This window comes from Neopelma chrysocephalum, unplaced genomic scaffold (genome assembly GCF_003984885.1).
Source record: "Neopelma chrysocephalum unplaced genomic scaffold, ASM398488v2 Primary Assembly neopelma1_381, whole genome shotgun sequence".
NCBI lineage: Eukaryota > Metazoa > Chordata > Aves > Passeriformes > Pipridae > Neopelma > Neopelma chrysocephalum.
This window is the reverse complement of record NW_020898045.1, coordinates 143565-167604: the sequence shown is the minus strand read 5'-3', so window position 1 is coordinate 167604 and position 24040 is coordinate 143565. Positions and strand designations below refer to the sequence as shown.

At 39.4% G+C, this 24040-nt stretch overlaps 1 protein-coding gene across 2 annotated transcripts; it reads left to right on the top strand.

Annotated features, from left to right (window-relative positions):
* Nucleotides 1-3917: 3917 nt before the first annotated feature.
* On the top strand, nucleotides 3918-22141 carry CAPRIN1 (cell cycle associated protein 1). 2 transcript variants are annotated; one of them, XM_027706503.1, is made up of 16 exons: nucleotides 3918-4017; nucleotides 4874-4960; nucleotides 6551-6789; nucleotides 6900-6982; nucleotides 8040-8177; nucleotides 8813-8865; nucleotides 8952-9038; nucleotides 13532-13687; nucleotides 13779-13887; nucleotides 14321-14382; nucleotides 16428-16577; nucleotides 16793-16943; nucleotides 17668-17862; nucleotides 18825-18925; nucleotides 19325-19388; nucleotides 19933-22141. In XM_027706503.1, exons 1-16 carry the CDS (start codon nucleotides 3982-3984, stop codon nucleotides 19995-19997), a joined length of 1776 nt encoding a protein of 591 aa, XP_027562304.1. In that variant the 5' UTR covers nucleotides 3918-3981; the 3' UTR covers nucleotides 19998-22141. The 2 variants fall into 2 exon arrangements, with proteins under 2 accessions (XP_027562304.1, XP_027562305.1); XM_027706504.1 differs by lacking the exon at nucleotides 8952-9038.
* Nucleotides 22142-24040: the final 1899 nt, after the last annotated feature.

The window sequence follows — 24040 nt, the reverse complement described above, 5'->3', positions numbered from 1 at the left end:
GCTCATGAAACTGCAGTCTCAAACTAATACAGTGTGGAGGTATTTTTTCCTCAGCTGTCAAACTTACCAGACTTTGGGGGAAAAAAACCATAAGAGCATCTACAGCTGTTATTTCAAAAATAAATTCAGTTTAACCAGGAGACCTGTAAATATTTTGTGTTCTGAAGTATTGGTGTTTTTGCATCCTTACATCATCTTGGTTGTAACTCAGGACTGAAACAGCTTCTCAGGACTTGTTGGGGGGGGTGTCTGTGTATATATAATTAGAAATTGTATCCAGACAGTGAGTGTGAGAACTGTGATGGGTTTTGAGAGGTTTTCAACTTCATATTTAATTAAATTGATACAGTTTAAGTGTTTTACCTTTTTGATTTTTTTTTCCCTGCCTATTTTTTTGAGGCAGTGGGAAGACTGATTTGGTTTTGGGGTTTCATTTGGTCATTTCTGGGCAGTTTTTGCTGCAAAGTTAAACAGATGAATGAGTGAAGATGATGGTGGAGGGCAGAGAAATTACAATGTACAGATGTAAAACAGGTTAATAAACTTCTGGTTTGTAACTTGGCTTTTCTTTTGCTTCAGTGCAAAATGTATTACAGAGCTAATTTAAATTTTGGATTTTCTTCATTGCTTGGTGCTGTCAAAAGCATCCATGCAGGTTTTGAGATATCTCAGAAAACAGACTTGCAATGTCCCCTTCATCTTTGCTTGTAGTGAACTTTGCATTACAAAAGGGTCACTTCAGCTGGTTGAAGAGGTTACCTTGTCCCCTTGCACCTTGTCACACACGCTTGTGCTGCTGTCATTGCTATAACCATATCACTGAAATTATCTGGTTAAATATAGAGCCTCCCTCCTGCTCCTGACCCCCTTTTTTGAGGGTTATTTTTAATCTGATGATTCCAGTGATCCAGTTTAGAGCACAGCACTGTAAATGACTGTACAAGCACAGCTGAGTGGTCAGGCATTTTTAAAACCACTGTTGGTTTGGAAGGTAATGTCATGGGACTGCGTTTTTTTGTTTTCACTTCAGGATGACATTTTTTGGCAGTTCAGAGGAGGTAAAGAGAACTTGGGTGTGAGGGGAAGGTGTTTGTCGCCACAATAAGTAACTGAATTTTAGATTCCTATTCAAGTAAAATCCAGGGCATAGTAAAGCAAGGAACACCAACACCTTCCCCCTGCCCCTGGGAGCCTATTTGTAGTGCTTTTCTCCCAGGAAACTCCAGAATACTTGAGGTTTCTCAGTGGAAAAAGCTGGAGCAGGGTGGCCTACTGCCTGTATAACTGGGAGCTGCTGACTCATGAGCTGTTCAATACACAATTTATGTGCTCACTTTGCCACTGGATTATTATTTTTTCTGCTGGTTTAGCTTTTATGCTTGGAGATCTCTATCTGATGAGTGAGGGTGAGGTTCTGTAAGGGGGTAGAATCAGGAAAATCTTTCCCTCTGGCAGGCACTGCAGTAGGTTGCTAAGCAGGAATTTTACTGCAGTTATTTTACAGCACTAATGCTGCTCTTAGGTTGCTGATAGAGTTTAAAAAGGAGGCATTTTACTTAATATTTGTGTATAATGCAGCCTTTGGATCTCAGAGTGTGTTTGGGATGATAGGAAAATGCTTACTTGGCATTTGAAATCTTTGTGATAATGTCCAACTAAATGCACATTTGCTTGTCCTCTGCATTGCAGCTGACAGGGCTTTCCTTCCACTGCTTTTACCTTCCCATCTGAATGTTTTTAATGAAGAACAAGTGAAGACAAGTAACTTTTCTTCTATTCCTTTGTTTTTTACTTGAATAAAACTAAGCAAAGCATTTACATTAGATTTCTAAATAATTGACCATTTAAGAAAACCTTGTGCATTGTTAAACATGTAACTGCAATATCTTAATCTGAAAACACCAGCTATGCTGAAATGCAGCAGCATGGAAAAAGTATACAGGAATTGTAATTATTTAGGAGATTTTTGTCTCTTCCCACCCTCATGCCCTTAGCCACCAGAATGGATTATATGAGTGCTTTGCAATATATTTTGCAATATATGTTTTCTCGAACAAAGTAGTGTTCTGGAATATGATCTGTTTGTTTTACTGTTGTTTATGGGTTTGTGTTGCAGACTGGCTCACAGAATTGGTTGGGGTTGTTTAATGCATTTTTGTAGACTGTGTTTAAACTGGTGCTTGCAGTGTGTTTACTGTGCAGCCTCCCAAACAATTGCATCAGTGTGACCAAGGGAATTGTGATCTGCAGCAGGGGAGTCAGGGACTCCAGCGAGTAGGAGCTTAGTTTAACATTTCCTTGTGTGCAAGCCGGTTTTTGTAGGATTTAAGCCCCCTTAGGCAGGGAAGGTCTGGGTAAGCCTGGCTTTGCTCTGGAGCTCTTTTCCCCTCCCTTTTAGCTTCACAGTTCAGCCACGCTCAGAGAATGATGAGAACTGTTCTGTGATTGCCCAACCATGTCAGCATCTGTTCTAAAATCAGTGTGGAGAGGAGTAAACTAACCTTACTTCCTGTTGTGGGAGATCTGCAATGTGGCAAATGCTCTTCAGGGCTGCTTTTTTGGTGTTATGAACTGTGGCTGCTGTCTTTAACATCTGTTATCATGTAGTGTCTGTCCCCAGCAGGAAATTCCCAGTAATATATTTTTGAAGCTCAGGAAGTTCTTCCTTTGACTTTGCCTTTGACTTTCATCTATCAGATGAAGAAGTTAAATTTTATATCTGACCTGTAGGACTTCCAAAGAAATAAGCTGGGCATTAGGTGACATCAAAAGGCCTGAGTCTCATAACGGTGCTTGTGTTTCAGCAAGTGATGCTGGGCATCAAATACCTTATAAGAGGGGCTTTTCTGGTAAACGTTGGCAGACTTTGAGCTTTCTAAAAGGTCTGAGACTGAGCATAAAAGTTGAAATAACTAAAAAAATATCAGTAAAATGAAACAAAGGCCAAAAACAAAAAAAAAAAGTCACTTGGTGGCAAATATAAACCCTAAAACAGTGGTTGCAGCAGGGATTTGATTCTTTCACATCAAAAATTAGGTGTTCCTCTCACTTTTCATGTTATGCTAGATTGGGAAGATAATAGTTAAGGATTCATTTTAATAACTTTTTTATTCGATCAAGGCAAATTTCATGCAAAATACAATTGTGTGATAATACAGAAATGATGAAAACAGGCTAATAATTAGGTATGTCCTTCTTACAGGCTTCGTTTTGAAGACCCTTTCTCCTTAGCCTGTAGAGTCTTTGTGTTGGGCATGCAGGAGTTTTACCTGCTTTTTTGGTCATGTCAGTGTTCTGCATGAGTTTCTATTTAAGCAGATTAGAGAACTGATCTGCTGAAAATTAGCCTAATGATTCCTTTTTCAGTTTCTTCCCATGAAGAAAAAAAATCCTTAATGCTCTTGAAGGAAACTGTTTCAGAGCTATTAATATGAATTGTGTTGGTGGGCATTCTTGCACAGAGGATCAGAAACTTTTGAATTCTTAACAGCTCTTTTAACTGATGCGACTACGGAGAATTACAGTTCTGAATCCTCATAGAGTTGACAGTGGAGGTTTGCAATCATGTTTTTGGTGGTGTAGTGATACAGTGGTAATGAGCTCTAACTCAGACCTCAGTTCAGCTCTCTGATGTTTAGACTGAAGGAAATGTGTATGAGAGTGATGTTCCCTTTGGGAGGAATGCGTATTTCCTTAGAAATTCACTCTAGTCATGAAGACATACTGTGATAACCAAATAAAGGTTAAAATATTTATCCCTTAGGGAAGTATTTACATTTTTTTAATCCAGAAGACAATTTTTCTCGGTGGTCTTTTTACATTACAGTTTTCATGCTTGTGTAAGGTATTACTCTGTTTACTGGAATATTACAGTACATAATTCTGTTGGCACAAGTAGAAAAAAGCAGTAACTGGATTTAGACTGTTCATAACAGTGTTTTTCTTGCTTTTCAGAGCAAACTTGATGATTACCAGGAACGAATGAACAAGGGAGAACGTCTGAATCAAGATCAACTGGTAAAAACAACAACAAAAAAATACTATCCAGATCTCTGTTAAATTGTTCTGTGTTCTTGCAGGGGAGGGAAGGGATGGATTTCACTTCCCCTGTGTAGTTTAGTTAGAGATGCAGCTCAGACCAATAATAAGCTCTGTCTGTGTGTCTGTCCCAGCTCTCAGTGCAGATGTGGAGCTCTAGATGAGCTCTGTGCTGCTTCTCTTCTTGTTGGGGCTGGTTCTTAAAGTAGGTTCTTGGAGAGCTCAATTCAACAGCAGTTTTGCAGTTGTTGTAAATACAGAACAAATAACAATTTAAATTCAGTTGTGTGATGCAAACATGCATATTGATACTTGAAGAGATTACCAGATGCTCAGTAATCAACAGTGTTTTCTTGATGATTTTTAACACTGAGAAAGTGAAGCAAAAAAAAGGTGCTTGCAGCTATTGCAGCTGTTGACACTTAAAAGATTATGGGCTGCTTCCCTTGGTCCATGTGCTCTTTTCATCTGCCAGGGCTTCCTCACTTGGGCCTTTCTGTGCCAGCTGAAAACTGAAATATCTCTGTATTTTTATTTTGTAATGGCGTCTTGTGAAGATAAAGGTTGCTGTTTGAGGAGCAGGGCAGAGAACTGATGTGTCATATTGAGGAGGGACGCTCATGATTAAGTTTTAGGAGGGCAATAGCTTGACTACCAGACTTGAGAAAGCCTAGGAAAATCAAAATTTTACTTACCATAGTTGCAGTCCCATTCAGGGATGCTGTGTCTCACTTAGAAACTAAAAATGTGGGAATCTATTTGTTAAAAGTCTGTGGGGTTTTTTTCTATTTGTGATGATTTACATTTACTTGTGGTTTTCTCTGTTTTTTTTAAGGATGCAGTGTCAAAATACCAGGAAGTGACAAATAATCTGGAATTTGCTAAAGAACTGCAGAGGAGTTTCATGGCTCTGAGCCAGGATGTAAGTAAAGATCAAGCCATGCCATGTGGGTTTTCCAAACCTTTGGGCTTTAAACTTCTTTTCACTGGTGCAGTCAGTAGTCACCTCTGTTTACAGAAATTAATTGGTCATGGTTTCTTGTATGTTTGACTCTTTTATTCTATATATTAGTTGGTGTCAGGTTTTCCGAAGACGATTTCTAAAAGATTTTCCTAATGCACTACATAAATGTATGGAAACAAGACTAACGACATAATTTTCTGACAGAAAAATCAGTGTTGAAAACAGTGGGATCACAGAACAGGCCTGTCGTGCAATGTTATAGGTGGTCACTTGCTGCCAATTTTCTTTAAGAAAGGATTTCACAGGCCTGCTTCTGACTCTGGCAGGTTACTGAGGGCTTTCATTTCTTGATTTACCACATGGTATAAAGTCTCAGCACCTGAAAGCATTGCATTTCCTTTTTTACAAGATTCTCCCTGTCTTGTTAATTGCAAATAGTCTGAAACTACAGTCTGAGACAAGATGAATCTTATTTTCACAAAGGATAAATGAACTGAACACTAGTAAAACGAGTAGTCTTTTGTGTTGGTGTTTCATCAAGGATGCAGAATAGGTGTGATCAAGAATTCAGTTCTAAAAAGTTACGGAAGGAGCAGCAACACTGGAGGGATTGGTTGTGCAGTGGGTGTTAGTGCAGCAGACTGGTCTAATGAGTGTATTTAGTTTGTGAACAGACTATGTGATAATTTGAAGGGCATCAGCATCCATGTGTTACAAATGGCTTTCTCCGTTTGTTGTGGCTGTAAATATGTAGGACTCTAAACCAAGCTGTTCCTTTGCTTTTCTTGCATCAGGGTTCCATCTATGTTTATGGAATGTTAGTAATGGAGAACTTGTCTTTTCTCGGCAAGTTTGTCCTGAGGTATTTCCCTGGTCAGCTGACAGCAGTCAGTGAACCCAAATTGGTGCTCTGCTTTCAAACTTGGTTGCAGTTTTTCCTGATTGGAGTTAGTTCTCATGCAGTTGATTTTAAGATATGTCTCTGATGTTAAAAAAGAAATTTAGATGTTTCAAAGAAAGGAAGTTACTGTCACAAGCTACATTTTTGGAAAGAGAAGATTTAAGCTAAAAAGGTAACAAGCTGAATTTGGGATACTTAGATTAAGAATAGAGGAAACATCCTGTAGGTTCAGACTAGTGTTTGCATTTAAGACCTGTGTTGGGACTGTAGGTTTAGAAGGTTCAGTGCAGAGCACAAGGTTTATGATTGTCATCCACTACATTCCAGCATCTGTGAGAATGCCAGGGTAAATGCAGATTTGTTCCCTGTAGTGTCTGACTGGGGACCTCATGTCCAAGAATTCCTTTAAACCTTTTTGAACTGGCTGATCCCATCTATCTCCCCAGCCTTTCATGGCAAAACATTCCATGAGTTCCCTCCTGTGGTACATGAAAAAGCGAAGAATACTTTTGTTTCTCTGTTTTAAGCTGCTCTCCTGGTAGTTCCAATGAATCCCTCCTCCTATCATGGGATATGGTGAATATCTCTGTACCTTTTCTTAGCAATAAAAGCCATTTGCAATCTGTTTTTCCCTTGGGATCCCTCAGATCCAGAAGACAATAAAGAAGACAGCTCGCAGGGAGCAGCTGATGCGGGAGGAGGCTGAGCAGAAGCGTTTAAAGACTGTGCTGGAGCTGCAGTTCATTCTGGAGAAGCTGGGGGACGATGAAGTTCGCAGCGACTTGAAACAAGGCTCCAATGGGGTCCCAGTGCTGACAGAGGAGGAGCTCACAATGCTGGATGAGTTCTACAAGCTGGTTTACCCCGAACGAGACATGAACGTGAGGTAGGGTTACAGCAAAGAGCTTTTCTTTCTGATTGTCAGTCACCTCATGTATTTACTGTAGTAATTGAAAGATTTAGTAAGAAATTAACTCTTACTAATTATTTTTTAAGGTTGAATGAGCAGTATGAGCAAGCATCTGTTCACCTGTGGGACTTACTGGAAGGGAAAGAAAAACCAGTTTGTGGAACAACCTGTAAGTGTAGCCTCAGTATGAAGAGAGACAGCACACTGAATTTGTGCTTGAATTACAGTACACTTCTGATATAAGAGAACTTAGACATCTACTTATCTTTGTGAGTTTTTAGAGTAACTACTTTTATTTCAGATCTTGGCTGGACTAACAATGACTTCTGAAGTGTGGGCTCACTGTATAGTGTATTTTTTTCATACTGACACAGCGTTACTCAGTATTTAACCTGCTGTTTCAGCAGTATTCTGCTGCTGGTGGTGCTTTGTAGCAATTCTTTGTTTTCTGGAAACCCGTGTGTGAACAAGGAGCTTTGTCAATAACATCTAATACATAAACTTTATTGGCCTTCATTTATTGGCCTCTCTCCCCCTTGGCTCCTGCAGAAAGCGTTCTGGTTTTGCCATATTTCCATTGATGAACTCTGCAGACCAGGGTGTGATCATGCCAGTAGTTTGCTTTTTTGCAGAAATAAAAATCTCCACAGTAATCTCCAGTAATGCTGCCTTGACAGTGCGGCTGATTTCTTTTGGGTTAAGATGCCCAACCACTCATCTAAGGCATTGAATAAAAGTGGCTTTGTTTATAAAGGCTGATTTAAGCCACTTTACCACAGAGGAAGAATCTTCACAAAGGTGGTACCTGTGTAAATTTGTTTTGTAAGAAATTGTTTTACAGTAATGTTTTTTTAATGAGGAAATTACAAACAAGTCAGAGACAGTTGAACGTTCAGTGAGTTTTGAAAACTTTCCAAACTGAAAACTAAGCAACCAGAGATGATTTTTTTAATAGCAGGAATAAAAGAAAAAAACCCAACACTTCGAAGTGTTTCACAAATCTTCTGAGGAGTATTATATGCTCTTAAGGTTATTCTTGTCCTTAAGAAAGTGCGTTATTTATTGATTTATTTAAAAGAAGTCCTCTAACAATAGTGGTCATGCATTAGCTTGGGACAGCAACATCTCCCCAGCAAAAGGGTAGTAAAATTTCTGTGATCTTAGGGAAGGAAGGCAGAGGTTATTAGGATTGGGTTAGTGTTAATCTTTCACTTGTACTTTCCTAGACAAAGCCCTGAAGGAGGTGGTTGAACGGATCCTTCAGACCAGTTACTTCGACAGCACCCACAACCACCAGAATGGGCTGTGTGAGGAGGAGGAGGCAGCACCTGCCCCTGCAGTAGAAGACACTGTGGCAGAGGCTGGTAAGAACATCAAGATGCCTGGGAGTGAGGTGTTTGTGTTGTACTGGCTTGTCTCTGGGTTCCTCACAATGATTACATTGCAAATTAAAGTTCTGCCTGTCTGAGGCTTTCCCATATTTCGGTCATTCCCACCGTTTTAATCCTTTGTTAGGAGGGAACAGTTTTGAAGCAAAGTCTTAAGCTTACACACTTAAGCTTGGGAATAATGTATCCAATTTTAAGAAAAAATATGGAGAAAATAGAAACTTGGGGTAGCTGAACATGACTCTGCCCAGCAAGAAGTTAATGCGGGTTTTTTTCTTGCTAATTCAAAACTTTTTTTATTTTTTTTATTACTAGTTCTCTGTTATTGCCCCTGACATTTTCTCTTCATTCTTAGATACAAGAAGAGCATTTTCCATCTAATTTTGTATCTTCTTGATCTGTAACATATGTGGGTGGTTGGGTTTTTCTGTTTGATTGTTTTTGTGGGATTGTGTTGTGGGTTTTGTTTTTTGGGGTTGGGGTTTTTTTGTTTGGGTTTGGTTTTTTTTGGGGGGGTCTTCTCTTTGGGTTTTTTGCTTGGTTTTCTTGTTTGATTTTCTTATACAAGGTGTTTTTTTCCCACATAAATTGTGTATTTCTTTTTCTTACAGAACCTGATGCAGCAGAAGAATTTACTGAACCAACTGAAGTTGAATCAACTGAGGTATTATTCACTGGAAGGATTGTCATTTTGTATACCTTTAATGCCACTTACTTTTACTTTCATACCCTTTCTTATTTTTATTTTAGTATGTAAACAGACAATTCATGGCAGAGGCTCAGTTCAGCAGTAGTGAGAAGGAACAGGTAGATGAGTGGACAGTTGAAACGGTTGAGGTAAGATCTTGTGTACTGCAGGTAAAATTGCAATCCCTGTTTCTGCTGGCTCACAATTCATGAGAGGTTTTAGTATTGCATCCCTTCTCCCCCAATATATAAAAAAAATACGTATGTTTAAGTAGGCTTGGACTCACCACTCATTCTTTAATTACATATTTAGCTCAGGAGTAACTAAAATAAAAAGAAATAAAACTTATGCAGTCTGGCTAAGTTTACAGAGAACTTGCTTTTGTTCATTAGTGGCTTGCTTGGGAAAACAGGACTTAAAAGTCTTGGACTTAAAAAAAAGACTTGAAATAGTTTTTTGAAGCCTTTTTTTTTAGGAGAACTTAGCTGCTAATACAGAACTTCAAGTTTATCTGCCCAGCTGCTGACAGCATGGCATAGTTGTGCTTTCATTGAGCAGGTCCATGGAGAGGGAGCTGAAATGAGTAACTCAACTAATAACCTCCTCCAGGTTGCTTATGTGCATAATTTTATGTTAAAATATGCTTGTATGTCGTCTCTGCTTCCAAGAACTACAGTTCCTCGAGTATTTCACTTGTTACTACTTTGCAGTTGAGTGATTGTTCACTTGTGGTGTTTGTGGTACACTGGATCCATTCCCAGTTTAGTGATTTATGCTCTAGAATTTATGTTCTTCATGTGCTGGAAAGGACAAGTCCCATGGAGTCATTCAAATGTTTGATATGTTGGAATTTGAATTGTGTCCATCTATTAGAAACAAGTATGAGCAGCACCTTTCAGGTGCTGGAAATTTCATTTTTTCATTCACTTTACCAGCAAATTCCAGATTGTCAATTTTTTAGGCTCTTCCTTGGTGTCTTCAGGCTGTTTTAAGTGTAGGAGTGCAGTAAGTGTTCAGCATCTTGTGGTGAAAAAGAGAGCAGCCATTTTGATCCTGCCTGATTTTACATGGAGTTGGGCTGAAATTTGTATCTTAGGGTGTTCAAGACCACTGAAAGATTTAATAATGCTAAGGATGGGTGTGAGGTTTCTAGAACTAACCAGACAACTTTGCTGTGGATGTAAATATTTGGTAGTTTATTGTCATGGTATTCCATTCCCTTACTTAAACCAAAAATATCACTGCTATTGAATGTGTTTTAAGAAGTCTTTTTAAAAACCTGAAGAAACCCTCCAAGCCACATGTAAAAGTCATGCTCAATTGAAGTATTCTTAAAAGGCACAGCATTTTAAAATTATTGATTGGCTTCAATCTAACTTCAGTTACACCCATAATATATCTGTGTTTACACCAAGTGTCCAGAGTGGCTCAGTTCTCTGTAGTTCTTAATGCTATGGATGAAGGCACAATTCAGGTTGTAAATTTGTATCTCAGATTTCAGAAGCTCCTCATTTTTCATGCATCTTTACTAGTCTGCTAAGTCTTCACTGTCTGAGCTTTGTTTTCATAGAATAATACAAAGAATATACACTGAGGTTGTCCTTTCTGTCCCAGTATCTTGGACACTGTAAAAAGGAATCATGTAAAAAAGGGAGAGTTGAAGACTGTTTCTTTGTAATTAAGAACCTTATTTTCTCAGATGTAACATAAACAGGGAAACTGAGAATATCTGCCTTTGACATTAGTTTTGCTGCCCTTACTGGCATCACAATCCCATTTCTCATGGGAATTCAACTGACTTGTCCTTAGGGAAGCTCATGGTGCACAATGTACAGAGCTTTTGTGCTCTTCAGCTCAAGATGGTTGTGGCATTAATAGAGTGATAGCTGGGAATTTTGGAAGCTGAAAGAGAACATTTGCTCAGAAAATCTCCATAGTTGTTCCTGAGGAGGAAGGATATCATAAACTCATCTCTTTTTCAGTAGATGGGATACAGTCACGATTTCTGTGGTATGTATGGGCCTTCTGTAGTTTGGAATTAAAGAATTTGCTTGTGAATTTTCCAAGTGTATTTGGATTGTATGATGTTCTAATTTCGGTGAATATGTCCTTTACTGGTAATAGTATTTGTGGAGTTTTGTGTTGTTGTTTAGTGGGCTTCTAATTGATTTTTTTTTAAGTGCTTTCTTTGTAATAAGGAATAACCTGAATCTGTTCGTATGCAAAATTCTCTGTCTTAAATTATGGAGCGTTGGTTGGATGGATTTTGTGTCGAATTGGAACCTGTTCTCAGGAACCTGCCAGAATATGAGTTCATTCTGGTTGATCTGTGGTCTCATTAAGCTTCTGGTTTTCCATTTCCCCCTCCTTTTCCCTGGGCCTTCTGTGCCCTGTCAGTCTCCTGATTGGGTCTGGCGGCTCTTTCTGCTGCCAGTGTCAAGGGCAGGGTGTCAGAGGGGAGCCTGCAATTTGAGTCAAATATTATTCTGCCGACAGGTTCAGCTCTCCTGAAATAAAGTTGTGCTGTGCTGCGCTGTCCCCAGGATCAATGGACATGCATGGTCAGGAATAATTTGCTTTTTGAGTAATGATCCTTTTATTTGAGTAATCTCTGTACCTTTTCATGCATCCCTGTTAGAAAGCTGTTAAATTTATAACTGTCCTGTCCATTGGCAACTGAACACACTCATCTTGAAATTTATTTAGCAGTCTCATCCTACTATGATTGTACTAGGTCCAAGTACCTGGTGGTGCTAATAAGACTGAAGGAATAGGCTCTAAACAATCACTCTTGATGTTAAAAGAGGAGTTTTGAAAAAAAAGATGATTTACAATCTGAAGCACCATCTGAAATTCGTACTGTACTATTGGTGAAAAAGGAAAATGATAACATTTTGTCCCTGTTGTGTGTTGTTGACGATTCCATCAGCTTGTATTTTTGTCCTGAAGATACTGGATTGTTATGAATGACTTGGACTTCATAAGTTTAATGATAGTGCTTAAATAATTGAGAGTATTTTTGGTAATAATTATGGAGGAGACAAGTAGCTGATGGTTATACAGCTCAAGTTTCACCCAGTGATCTGGCTTGTGATTTTTCTTTGACTTTCAGACTCTGTAATGTGCCAAAGGTCTATATATGTGATCTGAATAACATTTTCAGATAATTTTTTTATTTCTTTATTTGGAAACAGTTAAGATTGTGAAACTTGGGGGCTGTGTGATAGACCAGAGCAGTTGTGCTTGGTACTTACATGGGATTTCTCAAATTGTTTCTCTGTGGATGGCTAATAGCAGTGATTTGGATCTGAAGGGAATCTTGAAAAGGGACTATAGGTTGTGGTTAGTTTTTAGTTTTGTTGATATTTTCTGTTACAGATGGCTAGGGATCTGGTCAGGGATCAAGTCACTGGAGTTGAGGCAATTGCATGTGCAGAATGTCGTATCTAAAAAAGGTTTGGAGGTATGAGCAAGAAGTAGGAATACTGGAAGATGCTGTGGGTTTCTTTGAGAAATCTAAAAAAAAAATTTACAGGCTTTAGTGGCAACTTGAAGTTTAAAGTTCAGACCTGTGATTATAGGACTGGTTTGTCATGTGTCCCAACTGCTGTACAAAAGTCTGTCTCCTGCAGTTCTAATGAGAAATCAGGTATTTCACATAAATATTTTGAACTTTCAGGTGCATGTATCCTAATTTATATCCTGTGCAACTGTAGGTTTAAGGCATTCTTGTTTATCTGGAAGGTTATTAATATTAGAAGCTCATGGGAATAGAGAAGTGATAGACAAATTATTGACAATGGTGTTGTTAAAGGACATTTGTTGACATGAAAAGGGCACTTCTGTATTCTGGGAGCTGCTTAAAGCAAAACTGGTTTAGGGACATCCAAGTGCTCCTTTGTGCAGCTCAACTGTCCTTGTTGCTGTTTGTTTTCAAACTCTTTGATGATGGATGTTCTCAGCTGCTCATGTCCAGCTTTCCTGGTGGCTCTGCTGTCTCTGATAAGGTGGTATTTGTTGCACATTTGATGTGTTGCCATATTGGAATCTGTCTGGTAAATCTGAGCTTTCCTGCCCACTGTGAGTTGTGCTTCTGCTTCTGGGCTTCTGGTGTCCCCCCATGGTGCTGCCTTGCAATCTTTGTCATGCAATGCTGCCTGCTGTTCCCTGAGACAGTAAATCAGTTTGCTAGGATAAAAGTGGCTATGAAAATTGACCATTTTGAAGTCTTAAAAAAGACCCAAAAATTCTGGCTCCACTTGCACTTACTAAAAATAATTGTTCCCCATTTGTGCATATTTCTGAAGCTTTTTTCCTCCCCACCTTTCTTTAAATTTCCAAATGCTGATAAATTGCTGTCTCAAATCCTGCTCTAAAAAATCCCCCTAGTACTGAACAAACACTTTATTCATGGGGAAAAGCATAGATGGAGAGAAAATAGAGCACTGTAATCCTATGACTGCTCAGATCAGTAGCTGCCACTGGTACTGGCATGACTGCAGGATGTAGTACTTTTCTTCAACACCACTACAGTAATTCCATCTATAATGAGTTAGGCAATAGCCATAAATTCCAAGAACTACCAAGTCACTTTTGTGTTGACTGGAGCTGAAATTTGAGTTGGTTGCTTGTCTCTTGTTAGGTTGTAAATTCGCTGCAGCAACAGACACAAGCGACATCTCCTCCTGTTCCTGAACCTCACACGCTCCCCACTGTGGCTCAGGCAGATCCTCTGGTGAGAAGACAGCGAGTACAGGACCTCATGGCACAGATGCAGGGCCCCTACAACTTCATGCAGGTATTTCTGTATTCTGAGTGCTCATATTTTTAACAGACAGTAAATTGGATTTGATTTTTTTTTTAATTGCTTTTTCATTCTTTCCCTTCAGGACTCCATGCTGGAATTTGAGAACCAAACACTTGATCCTGCCATTGTATCTGCACAGCCCATGAACCCAGCACAGAGTTTGGACATGCCACAAATGGTTTGCCCTCCAGGTTTGTAATGGTAAATCCTAAACATAAATACTGGGGAAGCCTGCAAGTCATCTGTTAAAAATGCTTCAGTTACTGCTGCAGAGTAAAAGGATCACCACAAGTAATGGTACAATCCTGGTCAAGTGTGTTTTTCTCAGAAAGGTATACTAGTTTTAGTCTTCCAGTTCTCACTTGCTTATAGGTTTTGCTTAGAAATGTGGAACATCTGAAACTTTTTTTTTTGAATGGACAAAATACAATTTTGCTTTGGATTATTTTGGACAACTAGAAAAAATGTACTTTGCATGGAGTTGGTAATTTGAGTATAGCTTTGGCATGCTAAAGGCTTCATCATCTTATTATGATTGGCTTTCAGATAACTGAAGCAGATAGGATAGTAATGCTGTTCTGTAAAAGGTTTGATTGTATAGTAAGCGAAGTTATTTTCTTTCAGTTCATGCTGAGTCAAGACTTGCCCAGCCTACTCAAGTTCCTGTGCAACCAGAAGCTTCACAGGTAAAATGTTTAGTACACTTTATTTTGGATTTGAGCTTTATATTCAGCCTGGTTACTGTTACAAAGGGATTTAATTCCTAACTGTATGAGAAACTCGAAGTTAACCAATTTCCCAAAATTAGAACTTTATCTCCATTATTTCTTCACCATTGTTGCTCAGAAGCGTTACTAGGTACAGATTCTGTGCTCTGCAGACATTGCAGATTCTCAGTAATGGAGTCTCACCTTTGCCTAATAGTGTTCCCTTTGATGTTAAGTCATGTGTAGTAGTACTTCTAATTTAGCTAGAAGCAGGTAGTCTTTTATTTATTTGCAACAGAAAGGCCAAAACAAAAATAACTTAGTTAAAGGGCAGCCTGTGTCTGTTCAAGTGAGTGTCAGCAGGAATAGATTTAAAGGATTAACTGTTCTGTTTTATTCACTTATTCTGTTAAAGATTATTCCCAGTTGCTTTTTGGACTGTGTTTTATACTGGAGTTGTATATTGAGTTGAATAGTATTTTCAGTTGAGCTTTAAGTAGAGCCTCTTAAACTTGATTCTGTACTGCATAAATGGTCCCCTTCTTGTGAAGATGCTTCAGTTTCTTACTGAGTTGCCTAGTGATTAAAGAACTTCCTAATTTTTTTTTAAGCAGTGTGTGGCATCTCTGAGGAATGGGTGTGATCCCTGTAGGTATTTGAAAGCCAAAGGAGAAATCTGGATAGCTTATGTATCTCAGAGTACTGGCAGTATAAATTGCCTGCTTTGTCCTGTCCAGAAAGAGCTGCAAGGTTTAAGTCACTCATTCATACAGGAACAGGAGTGAGGGTTTTTTCTTGAGTTTCCTCTGTAAGAACCTTCTGAAGTGTTGATGCTCTCCCCTTTTGTTGTTTTGTTGGCGTAGAATAATTTCTTTTGGCAGAGGGTTTTCTCTGCGCTGGCTTTTATTTTACTTTTAAGTGATATCTGTGACTTAATCCAGTGGGATTTTTTTTTAAATTTATTTTCCTTATCTCACCCAGTGCTGCCAGTGATTCTCTTGAGGATCTTACAAGCAGTAGCTAAACTTAGTCTTTCCTTCTGAACATTCCAACATGATGTGAACACCCCCATCAGTTATTATCAGTTTCCTCTCAAAATCCCCATGCCCTTAAATGCAAAGTCCTCTGCTTTGCTGGCTGGAGTTTTCACTGGACTCTTTAAAGGAGCAGAGGACTGAGCAGATTCAATCCATGGGAAGCCAGCACTTTGTCCACTTCTATATGAGCTCATGTTAGAATGTTGGTCAAGATGAGGTAGTTAACTCTGCTGGTTAAACAGTACTTAATAGCTCTACAGACTTGGACTAGAGAGTACCACCCATGCTGGGGGTTGTCACATACTTTCTGTAAAACTGTGGGTAAGCATCAGCTGACTTTTGGGGACTTTGAGGTTTATTTTGTCAGGTTCCCTTGATTTCTTCTACAAGTGAGGGATATACAGCCTCCCAAACCATGTATCAGCCTTCTCACACAGCAGAGCAATGGCCACAGAAAGAATCAATTGACCAGATTCAGGCAAGTCAGGTTTCAGAGGGGTGGGAAGGACTCTCCTGGCAGGTATTATCAATATTAGTCTATGTTTCCTTGTAAAAAGCAGTAGTTTTAGTTGCCTGTTAGTAGGGCTACTCCAGTTCCCTTTAATTTCAGAATTTTGAGCCGATCTGTGACCAGTAAATCCTTCATAGTAAGGCTTAATTTGCAAGATTGATTGTTTAGTTAGATTCAACGTGCCAGCATTAGTTTGTGAGTGTCAGTGTTGGTGATGGCTTAGGAAATGTGAATTGCTTTTTACATTGGCCAGCAGTTAGCCCAGGAAATACATTTCCTTTCTTAAGTTTTTCTAGTTGTGTTTCAAGTCAACAAGGGAGAAGGCTGCAAGGTTTTTCCTCTCTTATTGTGCTGTTGCAAATGATGCTGTTGAGCTGAAGTAGAAAATAGTCATTTGTAGAGCTGAAGCTCAGGCATTGCCACTTTTTTTTGGTACCTCAAAAGCTGCTAAAATGTTGTTTTGTTTTCATTCTTAGGCTTCAATGTCACTGAATGCAGACCAGACCCCATCCTCATCATCACTTCCCACTGCATCCCAGCCCCAGGTGTTCCAGGCTGGATCCAGCAAGCCTTTGCATAGCAGCGGAATCAACGTCAATGCAGCTCCATTCCAATCCATGCAAACAGTAAGTAAATAATAATAATAAAAGAAAGAAATAAAATAATGCAAACTAAATCAAATAATGAATTCTTCTGTTTTGGTGGTCATTCATTTTGTTGGAATCAGTCATGTAGCTGCATAGAATAGTCTTTGGTTATTCACATCTCTTAGACTTTGCTACTTTATGTGAAAAGTTGTAAAGATTAATTGGACCAGAGAACCGTTTTTCTACCATTACAGGTATTCAACATGAATGCACCTGTTCCTCCTGTTAATGAGCCAGAAACCCTTAAGCAGCAAAATCAGTACCAGGCCAGTTACAACCAGAGTTTCTCCAGTCAACCTCACCAAGTAGAACAATCAGATCTTCAGCAAGAACAACTTCAGACAGGTAAACTTCTTTTAGCAAAAGCTAAAATGGCAACAGCCTCAGTGTAGAGCAGGTGCTCAGGCTGTGAAGGCCTAGAGGATGGAGCGAAGCATGTCACATGTTCTCAGATGTTCCTAGTCTTGCAAAGCTTTCCCCTGACAATACCAGGTTTTGTTACTCTGTCTCAGCTTGAATATCCAACAGAGAGTGAAATTCAGTATATCTTACCTCCAGCTGTTAAAAGAATTTTGCCATTTGATTGGGTTTTCTCTGGGTGTAAAAAAAGCATGAACATGATTATTCTAAAGTGGAAGCAGTAGAGTGGAATACAAGGTTGGAAGATTCTTAAACTTGCTTTTAAAAAAATTATGCTATTTGAGGGGGCATTTTATACAGGAGATAGAATAGTAAGGCAGAAGTGAGAGCAAATGTGGGCTGCTTCTCACAGATGATGTAAGGTTCTCAAAGGGCTAGAACCTTCTGGTGAAATCAGTGAGACAGGTTTTGAATTCAGCAGGCAAAACGCTGAAAAAATCAAATCTGTATCCAGAGTCCATTGAGATGAAAGTTGCAGATGCAGAGACAGAGTTAACATGGGTGAAGTGCTAACAATACTGGGTATGGAGTAAAGAAGAGCCAGATCCTTTTCCTCTCTAACTGAATATTGAGTTTGAAGGGAGTATATGTGGGAACATAAAGAAATACAGACTTCATACTACTTTTTTTCCCTCCCATTGCACTGCAGTGGTTGGTACTTACCATGGATCCCCGGACCAGACTCACCAGGTGGCAGGCAACCACCAGCAGCCTCCCCAGCAGAACACTGGGTTTCCCAGGAACAGCCAGCCTTACTACAATAGCCGAGGGGTGTCCCGTGGGGGATCCCGCGGGGCCCGGGGGCTCATGAACGGTTACAGGGGACCGGCCAACGGATTCAGAGGTGAGCAGCTGCACAAGCACTCACTGAATGTGCACCTCTGTAGCAAATGTTAAGCTGACCTGCTATTGTTAGACTGTAATAATATCTCTATGTGATATTTAAATTTGTAGCAAAAAAACCACTTGCTTCAGTTAAGCAACTTAAATTTTAGGTGTGGGTTTGGACGTCCTATGAGGATATCAGGATGTATTAGGCATTTACTGCAAGTATAAGCAAATAACAGAAATACCCAACAGAATTTCAAGTGAGGAATTTAAATGCTAGTTGATGGTTCAAAAATGGTTTTTATTTCCATTTGTGGTAGAAGTAGTGTATTTTAGAGTTCTGTGTTTGACCATAGTCAGAAGAGACTGGGTGATGTAGAAGTGTAAGAACAAAAGAGTCTCAAAGTCACTACTCTGAAGGAATCGACAGGAGTGGAGGAATGATGCTGTAGTTGAGTAAATAAGAGAATTTTCATGATTCCCGTAGATGATTATATGTGGCTGTCATTGTTAGAATGGGAGGGAGAGATGGTTTCCTTGTCAGGTGTTCTGGGATTAGATTAATGGACACAGGTACTATCTGCCACGTTCTCTTCCTCTCCTGTGGCTGGGAAATAGAGAAGAAACCTGTATAATAAAAATACAACTGATTGTAGTATGAGTGCAGCGGTCACAGCTGTTAGATACAGATCCTAGTATTGTGGTTAGTTCTGGATTGAATATTCTGTAAATCAAACCTCAGATTACCAGAGAAATGCACTGAATTGCTTTTTCCTCCCAGTTCTTACTAGATCTTTATTCTTGTTTCTTGTAATAGTATTAACCCTGATGTTGCAAACATTTGCTTGACTTGCAGGTAAACAGCCCTTGCTAAAGGGGTGGGGGTTTTTGCTCAGGTTTAGTTAAAATCCTGTTACTGCAGGAAGTCAAGTAGTAAGTTCCTATTTTCAAGTGAAAGACTTGTGCCCTGTTCCTTAGGAGGATATGATGGATACCGTCCTTCCTTTTCCAACACTCCAAACAGTGGTTATACGCAGCCCCAGTTCAATGCTCCTCGGGATTACTCAAACTACCAGCGGGTAAGAGACCACAGTGTGGGGGGAAAAAACAAAAGCACTCAAATCTATTAGTGAAAACTCTGCCAAGGACTTCTTTTATTGCTAATGAACACAAACTACCTCAGTGTAGTTTGAAAAATTTAAACACTAAATACATCTATTTACATTTCTTATTTATATTGAGCAACACATCCTGTAACTGGAGAGAGCATTTGTCATTGCACATTTTATTACAGCTGCTAGGCACTAGTAGAAGTAAGAACTAATTCTTTCAAGATTAATGCAGACTGATAAAATGCTGCACGTTGAAGTCACAGATGTTTTGTCAGTGTATGCTGCTTTAAAAGCTCCTTATTTTATTTGCAATTAATAACAGTGCCCATGTTTTATGTTGTTACATTTTTAATTTCTTTGCCTCAGGATGGATATCAACAGAATTTCAAACGTGGCTCTGGACAAAGTGGACCTCGGGGAGCTCCTAGAGGTAATTTCCTGAGTAGTGAATAATTGATTTGGGCTGAATGGAAGTTTTTGATCCAACTTCCAGAGTTCTGGATTTAGAAAGCAACCTCACCCCTTACTCAGCAGTTCACAATTGAAGAATAAGTTTACTTTCTCTGACCTCAGAGCTGACCCTGCTTTTGAGCAGGGTCTTGGAGAACCTCTTGAGGACCCTGCTGACTTGAATTGTACTGGGATCCTTTGAACTTGTGGTGGAAGTTGTGTTGGCTGTTGAATGAGGAATTCCTGGAAAAGAGGCTAAAACAGCAATTGCTGTTGACACTTTAAATGTAGCAGAACTATTTACCTGCCTTTTATTAATGAAAGCCGTAGGAAACAAACCAGAAAAACCCACAGACATAATGAGGCTGTAGTAGAACTTTAAATTTTATTTTGATTACTATTGCCGTATAGTTTAGGAAGCCCAACTGTAATGAAGAAATTCTTACACAGTTTACATCAGAACATTTAGGAATATTTTTAAATGCTCAGACTTCATAGTTCAACCCCCTTTTTGTGTTTCCCAGGTCGTGGAGGACCCCCAAGACCAAACAGAGGGATGCCTCAGATGAACGCTCAGCAAGTGAATTAAACACGTTCACAGGATCACGTTCAACGCCAAAAACACGCTGGCCAGTGTACAATACATGTTACCAGAAGAGTTATTATCTATTTGTTCTCCCTTACAGGAAGTTTGTTGTAAAGGGACTATTTTCATTGCCCATAATGACAGGACTACAGTTGCCAGCTTTATATTACCTGGATATTGAAAGGAACGAAACAACGTTTACTCTGCATGTTCTGTCCTAAGCATCATCTTGAGCCTTGCACATGAGATTCAGATTCCTCACCCTTGCTAAGAATAAAGCAAAAAAAAAAGGCAATTTACAGGGTGATCCAATCTCCATGGTTAACTGAAGTGGCAGGAAAAAAGCAAAGACTCACTTCTGACATTTAAAAGCGATTTAACAAATTGGGATAAAATCTGCAAATTCATAAATATTTACTGTGGTGGCAATTGACAAAACTTAATATGCCCATGAAAGGATGGAAAAGGTGAAGTGTGGCTTGGTAGAGCAACTGCATTTCAGCTTTTTCTTATTAAATTGAAGCACTGAACAGTTAAAGATGTGTAGTGATGCAATTGCCCTCAATAGACAGATGGGCTTAGAGCCAGTTTTTGACAAAGAAAGCACCCTTAGCTGCAGCCTCCTCATCACCAGGGCCGTGATTCCTGTGGCTAAGGATTTAAGAGCGCTTGCATAACTGCTAATGTAACTGTGTAACTATTTTTTTTTTAGGAGAAAAGGAAAAAAAAACCCAAACCCAAAGCTTTGATTTGGCACTTCAACAAAATTTTGCAACAATTGTGAGATGTAATCTGGATGGCCACTGTATATTTGATGTGAAGTATTTAGGTATCTCTTTGAAACACTTTTAAGTTCCTTTGATAGCAATGACTTTTGTAAGGATTGGTATTCTCTATCATTCCTTATGACTTGCACATTGTCTGTCACTAATACTTGACCTTGCTGTATTATCACCTAAATAACTGATGCCGGTACTGATGGAAATCTCTAATGGATAATCATAACACTTTTGGTCACATGTCCTTTTGTCTTTCCTGCAGCCTTGAAGGTTTGAAGAAATCTCAAATGCCCGCTGCTGCTGCTGCCCTTTTAATTGCTCTCTTTTGAAAAGCACCAGTATGTGTTTGAGTTGATTTCCCCTTTGAAGGGAAATGACAGCCAGCAGTTACAGTTCTAATGGTATAAGCAAGACAAATAAAACATGTTTATAAAAATTGTATCCTGGAACACTGGTTTTCAACGACTGAAACAGATTCCATGTGATGGGGTGACATTTCATAAGGTTTTTTATTTGTTTGAGTTTTTTTCTCCCTAATAGTCTCTTTTTCCTGACTAGATGTAAATCCTCCTCCTGTTTTCCTGGTTTTTACTCTACTAGCTGTGACTTCTGGGAAACCTTTATTTTTATGGACTTTTCCTTTTCATCAAGGCAGCGATGTATAAAAGCAATGGCATAAGCCTGGGAGCTGGAAAATAACAAGTCTTACTCAAGTTTTACTGCATCCTTGTGGTATAATCCTTGGAAAAATCACTTGTGCCTGCCTTCTGCGCACATGCACTCTCTCTGCAGTGGGGAGAATATTTTGATGCTGCCTCCATAGAGGTGTTGGTAGTTCTGTTGCATTCTATAGCACATGCAAGAAGAAAAGTGCTATATACTCTATGTTAAATATTGCTCATCAAATAATTCCTGCCTGTGGAAAGGTGAAATTAAGGAACAGCTGCGTGTTGTTTAACTGTTCTATACAAAACTCAAGGTTGTTTTCACTCAGAACTCTCAGAACTTGCAGTCAGATGTTTTGACTTCGTGGTGGAACAACCTGGGACTCCGTACAAATAGGTGGTGATCTCACTTTTCCATGTCCTATGTGAAGAGCACAAATGAAAAATGGTTTTGCAGCGGGAAGTGATAAGTTTGTGAAGACAATATTCCACACCAGGCATCCTGAAACGGTGCTGATGTCTGGGAGCAGCAGTTTGAGTCAAGGCCTAAAAACATTCCGTACCAGTATCACAATCCAAAAACTGCAGCTGGGGAGAAGTTGCTGTTCTGTGTCTTTTTTAGGAGGTTATTACTGAGATAATAGTCCCAACTGTTTTTTAACTGGAAACAAATAAAAAGACAAACCTTTTAATGTCAAACTGATGTAGGAAAACAGTGAATTCCTTTAATTATTTTTTTTCTTTTTCGTGCATCAGCTTCCTGTTTAAATGGTTGGTAGAACACAAGCTGTTCAGCTTTTCCCATTGCACACCAAATGCTCCTTAAGTAGCTGATTGTAGTTGGGCAGTAAACATGCAGCATATTGAATTAAAGATTCCTGAATGGATCAGAACATTCCACTGAAAGTTTTGGGGGTTGGTTTGGGGTTTCTTTCCAACTTAAAATAAAATATTGGGTAGTTGAGGGGCCTCCTGACAAGTTGGTAAACGTTTTCTCGTGTGAGAACAGCCTTTAGAGCAGCTGCTCAGCTGTTGGCTGGGAGAGGGAGAGGAGGAACAACTCCATGAGAGGTGTTTAAGCTGGGAATTTGCACTGACTCCTTTCATCTCATCTAATAAACTGTAGTGAAAGCTCTTCTGGGGTCACCCTGTGGCACATGGGTCCACTCACTGTTTTTCTGGTCTGTTCAAGGGAGCTCCAAATTATCCTTACTCTGTAGCTTGGCTCAGGGTCTGAGTCCCATTCTGATCGTGAGCACTCCTAGGTATGTTTCCTTTGAAAAAGGTCATATCTTGAACCAAGACTGTTACAAGAAGTTAATCCTGAGGCAAAGTGATGGGATTTTGAGGCTGCTTCTATTGCAGAGCCCAGGATGAGCTGTTTATCCCATGGGGAAACTGATCCTGTGTTGGAAGGAGTGAGGATAACACAGTGCTGTGTCCGAGCCTGCAGGTACACACAGCAGCTGCACCTTTTTGGTGGTTTTACCTGATTCTTCCAAGAAGTGGTGTTTTTGGGAGAATTGGAGCCTAGTTCTGGCTGCCTTCTTGCATATACAGCTACCCTGAAAGTTTTATTTTGGCAGGGCCTTCGTTATCTGGGCGGTGATAACGTGCAGTGGGGTGTGTTTGAGAACAAACCTCTGCCTTCAGCCTCTTGCTGCTTCTTGGCTGTAATTCAAGGTTTCTTGAGCAAATAATATTAATGACTCAAATACTTCAGATGTTTATACCTATTGTTACTGTGTTTGGGGAACTCAGATCCTTCCTGGACATCCTACAACTTAAAAACTTAGAAATCAGAGCTGTTGTCTTATACTTGAGGCCAGTGTCCTGAATTTTACTTCTGTTGTTCCTGCGTATATTAAGAACACTGTACAACTTTGGGATTTTGCTGTGGAGCATTCTAAACTTCACTTAACTCCTATTTTCTTTCCAAGATACTGCCTTTTGCATCTCAGCAATCAGTAGTTGGAAGAGGATTGTTGGCTTCTTGTTTTAACCAGTAAATGCATTCTGCTGGGATTTGAAACTCTCGGAGAACTTTGGGACCTTAATGTGTCTTCTCAGAATGTCCTGCTGACCTTATTTTTGAGGCAGATTGATTGTGTTACAGGTCTTTGGAGAATGGATCGAGCTTCCTGCTTTCCCCAAATGGCATTTGAGTGACTTCTTTGGAGAGAAGTTACTGAAGAGGTTTTAACTGTAGATAAATACTGAAAAGATGATAAATGATACTGAAAAGTGCTTGAACTTCATATTATTAAAAGCAAATCTGTGGATATAATGGGGGACACAAGAACTCATTAACCAGCCCAGGTAATGAGGCTGCTGGTTCCATCTTGGATAAAAACATGTTATCTCTCTTGCTTATGTGAAACTTCTTGGTTAAAGCGTTTGCAAAGATGGAAATGGATGCTTGAAGACACAAATTTGTAGCTGGAGCTGAGGTTTGTCACTGTGAATTAGACTTTTAATTTCTGAAACGTGTTTCAATGATATTCCATCTGCTTTCCATGTGGATGGGACAGGAAAAGTTTTCAATCCTTGAAAATTCAATTCTTGAATATAATGCTATTAAAATTATTTGTGGCTCTCTGGG

Excerpts from the sequence above, each read along its gene's own strand:
- CAPRIN1 (XM_027706503.1), top strand. The coding sequence starts at position 3,982 with ATGAACAAGGGAGAACGTCTGAATCAAGATCAACTG. Across the intron at positions 18,926-19,324 it reads ATTACTCAAACTACCAGCGG|GATGGATATCAACAGAATTT; the intron begins GTAAGAGACCAC and ends TCTTTGCCTCAG. Across the intron at positions 19,389-19,932 it reads ACCTCGGGGAGCTCCTAGAG|GTCGTGGAGGACCCCCAAGA; the intron begins GTAATTTCCTGA and ends TGTGTTTCCCAG.